Source organism: Cnephaeus nilssonii (assembly GCF_951640355.1).
Source record: "Cnephaeus nilssonii genome assembly, chromosome: 8".
Lineage (NCBI taxonomy): Eukaryota > Metazoa > Chordata > Mammalia > Chiroptera > Vespertilionidae > Cnephaeus > Cnephaeus nilssonii.
The window spans coordinates 85,743,800-85,756,483 of NC_137079.1; the positions used below are offsets into that span (position 1 = coordinate 85,743,800).

General features: G+C 43.2%; 1 protein-coding gene across 2 annotated transcripts in view; it reads left to right on the plus strand.

The window, feature by feature from the left end:
* GTF2F2 (general transcription factor IIF subunit 2) overlaps positions 1–12,684 on the plus strand; it is a 198,919-nt gene that overhangs the window by 130,069 nt on the left and 56,166 nt on the right. For both annotated transcript variants that reach the window (XM_079778843.1, XM_079778842.1), the window contains exon 6: positions 3,858–3,957. In XM_079778843.1, the coding sequence (XP_079634969.1) occupies positions 3,858–3,957 (100 nt within the window). The remainder of the gene's footprint in view (positions 1–3,857; positions 3,958–12,684) is intronic.

The window sequence follows — 12,684 nt, forward strand, 5'->3', positions numbered from 1 at the left end:
TGGAGAGAGCAGGCCAGGGTTGCCCGCGGTAACAGAGAAAGCAAAGCTTTCTGCACACCCTGGCTGGGCCCACCCATTAAAGCTACAAAGTTTCAATTATAACCCCAACAGAAATGGCTGCCGGCCTCGGAGGGAGCCCCAGGCTTGGCTCCGCTCCAGGCTACAAAGTTTCAATTGTAGAAGGAAAGTAAATTTCAGATACCAGGGCCTCTGCTTAGGTTGCCAGGAGGCGTGGCTGGCCTGCAAACCACCACAGACCCCCTCACTCAGGCCGCCCCACGCCCCAAGGGAACCCCCACCCTGATCAGGGACACCCTTCAGGGCAAACCAGCTGGCCCCCACCCCTGTACCAGGCCTCTATCCTATCTAATAAAAGAGTAATATGCAGATTGATCATCACTTCAACACACAATATAGCTGCCCCCATGTGGTCAAAGATCCTGCCCCCATGTGGACACAAGATGGCCACCACAAGATGGCCAGCAGGAGAGGGCAGTTGGAAGGCACCCGGCCTGCAAGGGAGGGCAGTTGAGAGGGACCAGGCCTGCAAGGGAGGGCAGTTGGAGATGATCAACCCTGCAGGAGAGGGCAATTAGGGGAGACCAGGCCGGCAGAGGAGGGAAGTTGGGGGCAAACAGGCTGGCAGCAGAGTGGTTAGGGGGTGATCAGGCTGGCAGGCAGAAGCGGTTAGGGGCAATCAGGAAGGCAGGCAGGCAAGCAGTTGGGAGCCAGCAGTCCTGGATTGTGAGAGGGATGTCCGCCTGCCCGTTTAGGGATCCGACTGCCCACCGGGATCGGGCCTAAACAGGCAGGCGGACATCCCTCGAGGGGTCCCTGAGAGGGTACAGGCTGGGCTGGGGGACAACCCCCCTCCGTGCACGAATTTCATGCACCGGGCCTCTAGTAGATAATAAACTTCATCCAAGGAATTAAATAATCTTCACTAATAAAAGAAACATGCAAATTGACCATCACTCTGCTACACCCACCAGCCAATCAGGAGTGAGTATGCAAATTAACCCAACAAAGATGGCGGCGGCCATGGAGCTGGAGTGAGCAGGAGGCTTCGGTTGCCCCCGGTGATGGAAGAAGCCAAGCTTCCCGCCCGCCCTGGCCAGCCCTGGCCTCCGCTCAAGGCTACAAAGTTTCAATTATAGAAGATAAATAAATCCCAGATACCTGCTTCCAGCCATCCCTGGCGTCTGCTCAAGGAGGCGCTGAAAAAAAATAAAGAGGGGCTGGGAGCTTGAGTCACCGGCGGGTGTGGCCAGCCTTCGAACAGCCATCAACCCCTCACCCAGGCTGGCCAGGCACCCCAGCGGGGAGCCACACCCCCATGGCCAATCCCTGTAAACAGGCAGTTGAACATCCCTCGAGGGGTCCCAGATTTGAGAGGGTGCAGGCTGGGCTGAGGGACAACCTCCTTCGCCCCCTCCCCCCCCCCCCCCGCCCGCCGTGCACAAATTTTGTGCACCGGGCCTCTAGTAAATATTATTAGAACTGCAAGTTGTGCTTTGGTAGGAATTTTAAATGAAAATTATGTTTAGTTCCTATTCTAATGAGCCAAAGAATTTAAAGTCCCACTCAACTAAAGTAATATATGATGTTAAATGTGTTGCTTTTATTTATTTAGGCTTAAGCAACAGGAATTTATTTTCACACAGTTCTGGATTCAAGACTTGTGTCTGCAGGATTGGTTCCTTCTGAGGGCCATGAGGAAGGGATCTGTTCTAGGCCCCTCTCCTTGTCTTGTGGACAGTCATCTTCTCTCTGTCTTCTCATTGTGTCTCCTTTGTACGCGTCAGTGTCTGAATTTCCTCTCCACCGTCATCTTGGATCCTTGAACATGCATTGCTTTTAAATGACCAATGTTTTTATGCTTTTAAACTACCGTATTTTCCAGCGTATAAGACGACTGGGCGAATAAGATTTTCCTGGGTTAAAAAGTTGTCTTATATGCCGGAAAATACAGTACACACACACACACACACACATATATACCGTATTTTCCGGCGTATAAGACAACTTTTTAACCCAGGAAAATCTTATATGCCCAGTCGTCTTATACGCCGGAAAATATGGTAACCTTCCAGGAAATTATTTTTTTCTTTAAGAAAATATTCTTCCTTTCTGATTATAAATGTAATAGATGCTTATTGCAGAAAATTTAGAAAACATAGAAATCTTAAAATGAATTAATTCTGCCTTGGCGGGTTTACTCCGTGGTGAGAGAGATGGCCTGTGGGTTTGATTCCTGGTCAAGGGCATGTACCTGGGTTGCGGAGTTTGATCTCCATCCCCAGTAAGGCAGAGGCAACCAATGGATGAGCCTCTCTCACATTGATCTTCTCTCGCAAAAAAATCAATGGAAAAAATATCCTTGGGTGAGGATTAACAAAACAAAAGAGACAGAAATGCATTAATTCTGATCTCTTCCTTCCCACCTTTCATGCACTTTATTTTCTTAATAAAAACAACAAAACACCTTTTTTGTTTATTGAGTGGGCAACTTTCTATCATGGTTGTCAATTTCTTTGCTATGACCATTGCATCCCACTAGTTTCTTTTGGGTTCATTTTCCTTCTTACTGAAAAAGTTCCTTGATTAGTTCTCTCAGTGGGGATCTATCAATGATAGACTTACTTTTTGTTCAAAAATGCTTTTATTTCACTCTTACCAGGTACTCTTCAATTATAATTTAGCTAGATGTGGTTGGCAATTGTTTTCCTTGTAGTGCTTTAAATATATTCTTTTATTCTGATCTTACTGATGAGAATTCTAAAGGTACAATGATACATTTTGTTGTTTAAAAATAGTCACTATGAAAAACTGTACTTTTTCCCCCTTAAAACATTTTTTTAGGTTTACTGTGCTGATATAAAAAATGAATTCATGTAATTTTTAAAATAAGGAGTAAATGGTAAAATGTGAGACATACAATATGATAACATTTAGTCCAAAACAAAATTACCTAAGATTGCTACTTGAATATATACATATACTGGTCAAGTATTATGTTTTATAATATGCTGTACACAGTGTCATGTATATTTTTGGCTTTTTTTTCCCCCAAAAGTGGTATTTTGAGCCGTGGCTGATGTAGTTCATTGGTTAGAGCCTCGACCCACACACCAAAGGGTCGCAGGTTTGATCCCTGGCCCTAGTTGGGGTGTGTGCAGGAGGCAACCAATCAATGTGTCTTTCTCACATCGATGTTTCTCTGTCTCTCTTCCCTAACCCCCTTCCTTTCTCTTAAAAAAAAAAATCAATGAAAAAATTATCCTCAGGTGAGGATTTTTTTAAAAAGGTGGTATTTTGAGTTATATTTTAATTTAGAGGGAGTCCTAAAATAGACTAGTGCAGTCCAATAATAATTGCTTTGATGATGGAAATATTCTATGTCTGTATTGTCTGATAAAGCAGCCACTAGACCCTGAGTGGCAATTTATTATCTTTTTATTTACCCTATCTCTTATTAAGTGGATAGAATTTCTGAATTAATAACTTAATTAGTTTTAGGCCAAATGATTTAAGATACAGTAATTCATTTTTACATGCAGATTTTTTTCCAGAAATAATTTGTTTTAATAAAAGTTTGACTATCAGTATATGGTTAGAAGGAAGTTGTAGAATCACAGTGAGATTGTATGTTTAGCTTATGGTCTGGTTTCTACATTATAGTCGTATATTCAGTGTGTTTTTGAAGTATTATATTAAGGTTGGTATGTCTTCTGAGGTTACTTTTTACGTATTAAGTATTAGTTGTTGAGGAAGAAGAATTATAGGACTAACTCTTCAGATTTCACTCTAATAATAATAAACAAGGGAATTTGTTAATAGTGCCTTTTATTTTTCAGATTGCAAATAGAAGAATCTTCTAAACCTGTACGGCTATCACAACAACTGGACAAAGTTGTGACAACCAATTACAAACCTGTTGCCAATCATCAATACAATGTAAGTCTGTCGTCATTATGTTATACCTTTTCTGTATCATAGACCATGCTATCATGTGCTTGAGTTATCCATACTTAGTAAGGGATATGACAGTTTGCCAAGCTTAGAAAAGATGTTCACTCTGTATCCTAAGTTATACTGTTTAAACTACTCTTGTAAGTTTTTCAAAGAAATAAAACACTTCATTTTTTCAGTGTTTCTAATGTTTTAAATTATGGTATCCCTAATAAATAATAGTTTTACTTTTTTTCATTTTTCATATTTTTTAACAGAGTTTTTAATGTTTTGACAAAAAAATTTAAAGGTCATGAAACAATGGTAATTTTTCCCATTGATTATTAAAATTACTTTGCATAGTTTCAGCTTGCACAGGCATTTTTACGGTCTCACATGACCATGCAAAGTGAGGACTGCCCTTATGTTCATAAGTTTTGTTTTCTATGGGGTTTTTTGTTCTTGTTAATCCTCACCTGAGGATATTTTTCTTACTGGTTTTCAGAGAGAGTGGAAGGGAGGGGAGAGGGGGAGAGGGAGAGAAAGAAACATCGATGTGAGAGAGACTCATCAACTGGTTGCTTCCTGCATGCACCCCAACTGGTGGTGGGGATCAAACCTGCAACCCTTCAGTGTGAGGGCCAAGGCTCTAACCACAGAGCAGTACTGGCCAGGGCTGCCCTTACATTTTAAACCTTTTTTTTATTGAAGAATATCATATATACTATATATATTGTATTCTACAATGTATAATACATGCATATATCCTATATAATAAAGAGGTAATATGCAAATTGACCATCACACCCTCACAAGATGGCTGCCTACGACCAGGCCTGCATGGGGGTTACTGAGGAACGACCAAACGACTGAACAAGCAGGCTGCATGGGGCGACAGGCCGGCAGGGGGAGCCATGAGGGGCGACCAAATGAACAGCAGGCTGCGTGGGGCGACCAGGCCAGCAGGGGGGTTGGTGAGTGACGACCAAACGACTGAACAAGCAGGCTGCGTGGGGCGACCAGGCCTGCAGGGGGGGCGGTGAGGGGCAACCAAACGACTGAACAAGCAGGCTGTTGTGGGGCTACCAGGCCAGCAGGGGGGTTAGTGAGGGACAACCAAACAACTGAACAAGCAGGCTGCATGGGGTGACCAGGCCGGCAGGGGGGGCAGTTGGGGGCGATTAGGCTGGCAGGAAGGGCAGTGAGAGGTGACTAGGCTGGCGGGGGGTGCAGTAAGGGATGACCAGGCCAGCGGGGGGTGGGGGTGCAGTTAGGAGCGACCAGGCCAGCAGGGAGGGGGCAGTTGGGGGCGACCTGGCTGGCAGGGGGGGCAGTTAGAGGTGATCAGGCCTGCAGGGGGTGGCAGTTAGGGGCCACCATGCAGGCTGGGAAGGGGGTGGGCAGTTAGGGGCGATCAGGCCGGCACGCAGAGGCGGTTAGGGGCGACCAGGCAGGCAGGGGCAGCAGTTAAGGGTGATCAGGCTGGCGGGGAGGGGCAGTTAGGGGCGCCCAGGCAGACAGGCAGATGAGCGATTAGGAGCCAGTGGTCCAGGATTGTGAGAGGGATGTCCGACTGCCGGTTTGGGGATCAGGCCTAAACCGGCAGTTGGACATCCCCCGAGGAGTCCCGAATTGGAGAGGGTGCAGGCTGGGCTGAGGAGACACCCCCTCCCCCGTACATGAATTTTGTGCACCGAGCCTCTAGTTGTATACATAAATCTACTTTGTGCCAGGTACTATTCATTTAATCATCATACGTACCCTATGAAGTAACTATGGGTATTATCCTCATTTTATAGATGAAGTAACTGAGAGACACCCAGGTTAGCTTACTTGAGATCACACAGCTGATAATTAAGCGATCCAGGTATTGAACCCTGGCAGCCTGGTATAGGAGTTTATTCTTAATTAACCAGTGTGCTATGTTGCTGCAGGTCATTAGCAATGTTACCAGAACTAAGGGTTTTGAGTCTTGAAGTACCTGTTATGTAAGGAAAAATGTGATGATTCTCTGAAAATAAAATGAAGCCTAAGTTAAGTCAAGTAGCAATAAACAGCTGATATCTTGTGTTGTGCTTTGTTGATTAATATCTTCTTAATACTGAGTTTAAGAAGAAATTAGACTCTTTAAGACTGGCCTGAACTACTACTTTGTTTTTTCTTTTGTTTTTATTTAGTTTTATTTTTTTAGTTTTTGAACCACTACTTTATGATAGTTGAATTTCTTACAGTTATTTTAGATGAGGTGGCAAATGTCAGGCCGGCATCCTCAGTAAGCAGAATGCTGAAATGTAAGAAGGTAAAATCCTGAGGATTGTGATTAACTGGAGTGCACATGCCCTTTCTAAAGTCATTCAAATTTTAAAAATTGCTACACTGTGTAGATTAAATAAAGCAAGTCAAAATTCAGTTACATCCAAGCAGGCTTTAATTTAACTGCCTCTGGTTATGCTTTAGGAAAAAAATTAAACTAAAGAAGAGGACAGGCAAGATAAGTGGAGACAAAATTGTCAAATTATCCAAGAGATGTATTTTTCTATTTTCTGTTGAGACAGGTAGATAAAAGTCTAAGTTTTCACCCTCTTCTATTTTCATCTTGTCTACTCTTAAATGGGAATACATGCAATTTTCTGAAGCCAAGTGGAAATACAGAAGTGTAAAATATTACAGGTCTTAATTGTCTGCCTTTCTTCATTAGTGTGCTACTCCTGTAGCCCCAAACTATGCTTTTTTTTCCACTTATGGGCCAAACTTCTGTATACGGTTTCCACTCCTGTATATGTTTTTCACAGTGAGGACAAGGAAAACCTCACTTTCCATAAGCTGTAAAGAGATGTAATTTTTCTGAGGAGAAGTTTGGTCAGAAAGACAAGTGCCCAAAGATGTATATGCAGTAGTGTTTATCTCTATTCTTTAAGATAGGAAAAGATTGAGACAAATGTTCAAAAATGAAGATTAGTTAAATACTTTAACACTCATTAATTTTGGATAAAAAAGTAGAGTGTCTTCTAATTTCTTTTCCTTATAGATATATATATTGATTTCAGAGAGGAAGGGAGAGGGATAGAGAGATAGAAACATCAATGATGAGAGAGAATCATTGATCGGCTGCCTCCTGCATGCTCCCTACTGGGGATCAAGCCCGCAATCCAGGCATGTGCCCTTAACTGGAATCGAACCCAGGACCTTTCAGTCCGCAGGCCCATGCTCTATCCACTGAGCCAAACCAGCTAGGGCTATCCCTTTATAAACGTTTTTTGAATTGTCGCAGTGAGTACATATTGTTTGAATTGTTACAGTGGGCAGTAACACTTTTCTGTTGGGATGGTGTTGCGGTTCTTGTCTTCTTGAAGGAACGATTTCAATCAAGAGACAAAGTGCAGCAAAGCAAGCAACATTTAATGGCCACAGCAAAACACACTTAAGACAGTGAAACAAGGAAGGACATAGAAGAAGCAACAGGAGAGCCTAGGCTGGGCCGCTTTGGCTCACTGGGAAGTCAGAGAAAGGGAGACCTTAGAGACAGGTTCAGGGGGTTAGCCCGGGACGAGCTGCCACTGCCCATTACTCCCCTGATTGTAAATCTTGTGGGGTCCCTTAGAGCAGCAGTCGCCAACCTTTCGGACCTCACAGACCATCAGTGGTTCGAGAACCACCGGTTGGCGACCGCTGCCTTAAGAGGGAAGGAGAGGGGGAGGGGAATGGCACAGGTGTGCTTTCCAGAGCTTGCGCTGAGAGTATGTATCTTTCTCTCGCAGGCAGAAATCTTAAGGGAGGTCTTTGAGGAGGGTCTCAATAGAATTTCATCAGCTTTCCAGGTGTGCTCTTTCAGGGTCATAGTCTCCACTGATTAGTTCGCACCAAGGTGGGGGTCATTAGTCAATGCGGTTGGTCCTGAGGCAGCCCCAGTGTCACTTGTCTGGTTTTGGTGCTTTTCTGAGCCTGGAGCTGAAATATAACTGAGGCCTACATGTTATCTTTTGAGAGACGTCCAGGGGTCTAAATCACATGACCAGTAATGTGAAAGGTCGAGGGGCCAAACCACATGACCAGCGATATGCTGAGGGAGAAAGATTAGTGTGGGGGTGAGATCCTTATTTTCTCGATTCTGCCTGTTGCTAGACACTGAGGGCTTTCTGCCCTGGTGACTCCCGGTGCATGGTCCATCATCCTTGCTCTGCTCATGTCTGTGTAACTGCCTATTACAATGGGAAAGTTAGAAAACTATGGAAGGGTATTAGTACTTAGCCATGACAGTATCCTACCATAGTTATCTAAGAACTAGAGGCCCGGTGCACAGGTAGGTTCCCTAGGCCTGGCCAGAGATCAGGGCTGATCGGAGCCTTCCGGCTGCCGGCCAGGGCCTTCCTTCATTCCACGCCGCCCCCTGGTGGTCAGCGCACGTCATAGCGAGGGATCGAACTCCCAAGGGGACACTTTGCACATTAGCCTTTTATATATATACTAGAGGCCCGATGCACAAAATCTGTGCACGGGGAGGGGGGGTGTCCCTCAGCCCAGCCTACACCCTCTCCAATCAGGGACCCCTCAAGGGATGTCCGACTGCCCATTTAGGCCCAATCCCGGTGGCCCAATCCCTCTCACAATCCAGGGCTGCTGGCTCCCAACCACTCGCCTGCCTGCCTGCCTGATTGCCCCTAACTGCTTCTGCCTGCCAGCCTGATCACCCCCTAACCACTCCCCTGCCAGCCTGATCGACGCCTAACTGCTCCCCTACTAGCCCAATTGCCCCTAATTGCCCTCCCCTGTGGGCCTGGTCCCCCCCAACTGGCCTCCCCTGCAGGCATGGTTGCTCCCAACTGCCCTTCCCTGGAGGCTTGGTCCCCCCAACTGCCCTCCCCTGCAAGCCTGGGAGCCCCCCCAACTGTACTCCCCTGCGGGCCTGGTCTCCCCCAACTGCCCTCCCCTGCAGGCCTGGTCCCTCCCAACTGCCCTCCCCTGCAGGCCTGGCCGCCCCCACCTGCCCTCCTCTGCTGGCCCGGTCACCCCTAACTGCCCTCCCCTACAGGCCTGATCGCCCCCAACTGCCCTCCCTTACAGGCCTGGTCCCTCCCAACTTCCCTCCCCTGCCGACCTGATCGTCCACAACTGCCCTCCCCTGCCGGCCATCTTGTGACAATGTGGGGGCAGCCATCTTGTGACGACATGAGGGCGGCTATCTGTGACAATGTGGGGCGGCCATCTTGTGATGACGTGAGGGCACGAGGGCCACCTAGGCTTTTATTAGTATAGATAGATATAGATTGTCATCTCTCAACAACAGATGTTTTTTAAGTGCCTGCTTGTACCTCAGATACCTACTTCTGCTGAACCAAATATATAAAATTCCTGTCTTTGAGGAGTTATTGTTTCTTTCAGTCTCTGGTTGTGCCTTTTCAGACCCAATAGGGTATATCTCTATTTCCTTTGAAGTAGTGAGTCCACATTTCTACTATAACCATTTTTTTTCTAAATTCCACTACAAGAATCGGTCTTATTATACGGCTACAGATGATAATTTCTGATGCAAAAGAAAAATCTCTTAGGTCAGTCAAAGCTGGCACCTTGCTACTATCAAATCTCTGATCTTCCTCTAGTTCATATTCTTAGTGACATTGGCACTATAACTTTACCTGGCAGGTATAGAAGATAGGTTCCAAATGTTGTATTTTTAGGGTTTTTTACATTTATTTATTTATTTATTTTTACTAATAAAATATGAATACTGTTGTATTCTGAACTCCTTATTAGGATATAAATTTGTAACATCCACTTTAAAGACTTTTTAACATTAAGTGACCTTTCAGTTCATTAAGATTTTGTTTACTCATAAACAAAGATTGACTATAACTTGCCACATTGCATTATTTGCATATTTATTAATTTTTCCATGGAAGTGTATCAGAATGGATGGAGGTACCTGCATAGCTTTTAAAAACATATTCAGTATTAGAGCATAATATCAGCTATAGGAAGAGTATAAAACTTTTTTATTATTGTTAACAAAAAGGGACATTGATTTTTTAAAAGATTGTGAAACATCAACATAGTTCAACAAGAATAACTTAGCGGTTGTATAATTACATTAATAAAAAATATTAAACTCAATATAATGTTGAAATGTTTCCAAGGTTTTGCCAGGTAGAGCTATATAAACATGAATCCCAGTACTTTTATTTTAACAGTTGAGGTTCTTTGAATACATTTTCAGGATAAAAATAAGGAAACAAATGAGTGCAAAAAATAAAAGAGGGCCCAGCTCAGTGGTAGAGCGTTGACCCATGAACCAGGAGGTCACGGTTCCATTCCAAGTCAGGGCACATGCCTGGGGGCATGCAGGAGGCAACTATTCAGTGATTCTCTCTCATCATTGATGTTTCTATTCCTCTCTCTGAAATCAATGAAAACTTATTGAAAAAATAAAAGAGGGGGTGGAAAATGGTATATGTATTTGTAAAAGTATATCTCTGCATTTGATCAGAAAGAAACCATCTTGCATTTACCCCTAGAAATTTTCCATCCACCTGTATATATAAAGTAATCTCCCAGTATTTAAAGTCCCACTTTGTACATGAAGCTATTCTAAGCATTACATTTAAATTTATCTCTTTAGTTCATGAACTACCTGGGATATAATACCTACATACTTATCATTCAGAAAACATTTATTGGGTTAAAAGGAAATATACAACCTAGCGGTTTCACAGTGGTTAGAGTGTCAGCCTGTGGAACAAAGGGTCACAGGTTCAATTCCCAGTTAAGGGCACATACCTCCCTTGCAGGTTCAATCCCTGGCCCCCAGTTCAGAGCATGCGGAAGACTACTTATCGATATGTCTCACATCAATGTTTCTCTCTCTCTCCCTCTCTCTCTCTCCTCTCTCTCTCTTTCTCTCTCTCTCTCTCTCTCTTTCTCTCCCTGTCTCTCTGTCTCTCTCTCTCTCTCTCTCTCTCTCTCTCTCTCTCTCTCTCTCTCACACACACACACACACACACACACACACACACACACCCTTCCCTTCCACTCTCTCTTCAAAAAAAAAAAAAAATCAATGGAAAAAATACCCTTGGGTGAGGATTTAAAAACAAAAGAATTATATAATTAGCCTTATATCTTAATTTACTTCTTCCTTGAAAGCGTGACCCTGAAAACTCTCCCCTTACTAGGATATGACCTGTCAGGTTTCTTCCCTAGTGGCCTTTCCTTTGTTTTAAATCTTCATTAAGTTTATGAACCTTGAACCACTTCATGTAGGACATTTTCCAAAGTAAAATTTTTGAAACACTAATTTTGTTTGAATCTCTTTGGGGGGAAAAGGTTGTGTAAAAAGGATTCTCTGTTAAAGGAACTTGTAGCTTCTGATTATATCCTCCCCTCTTCAAAACTGACACAGCATTTAATATACAGTGGAACCTCAGTTCTCAAACTTAATTCATCTGGAAGGCTGTTCGAGAAGCGATTTGTTTGAAGACAGAATCATTTTTCCCCACTAGAAATAATGTAAATGGAATTAATCTGTTCTAGACCCCCTTGATTCCTTGTTTTAACCTTTCTTAGTACAGTACATGTCAAAGGTACTGTTTACTCTATACATAAATACTTCTTTTCTTAAATTTATCGCAATACCCCTTACTAGCCTTAAACTAATCATTCAGTCCGGGGATGTCTTTTAGGTCAGCATGCAGCATCTTTGCTTGTTCATATATCACTGCCTCCAAAATGGCTGTCACTGGCTAACTGCTTTTCATTTATCCAAATCAACAACAGTTTTTTTACATCGTCAACTGTCTGTGATCATTGTTTCTTTCACACCCTTAGCACCATCAGCACTCTAGATGACCACTTTATGTTTTAAAATTGTGCTAATCATTGATTTTGCCAGCAACAAAAAGCATTCTCTCCTTTGTTGCCTGAGAGAGGCTTTTTGTCTTGCTGAAGTGTCAGCTGGGAAGGGTTGTCAGTTCAAAAACTGAAGTTTGGATTGACAGCGGAGGCATTTTTTCCTGTGAAAACTTGGTTGAGAACCAAATTGATTGAAATGGGAAACGGTCAAGAAACAAAGTTTGACTGTATTAATGTTGGAAACCTTTAGGAATTTGTTTAATCCTGCACTTTGCAAACATTTTAATATTAAATCCCCTTCCCCATTATTTGAAGTAGTGAAAGCAAACTTTCAAAATAATATGTTGTTGCTCTGCAGCAGTGGCTCAGTGGTTGAGTGTTGACCTATGAGCCAGGAGGTCATGGTTGGATTCCTAGTCAGGGCACATGCCTGAGTTTCAGGCTCGATCCACGATGGGAGGGCGTGCAGGAGGCAGCCAATCAATGATTCTCTCTCACCATTGATGTTTCTATCTCTCTCCTTCCTATCTGAAATCAATAAAAATATAAAAGAAAAGAAAAATAATGAAAACTAAACATTCAAAACATGACAGATCACTGTATTTTGAGAGCAAAACAAACTATTTTGTAATTTTGACAAATTAAAACTTACTCTTAAAATGTTTTCTGTTTATTTCATTCCTGTAAATGGTTTTATCTATGTTTTATAATATGTATGCATATTAATACAGTACATTTTTACAATTTAAAAATAGATATACATAGTTTATGCTGTTATCAGAGAAATGCTGAGCGTGGGGTTCCTGGGATACCACTAGAATAAGCATTTCCAGAGGCCCACAGGAAAATGAGATGTGTGGTAAAAAGTAATTTTTGTGGAATTGCATGGTT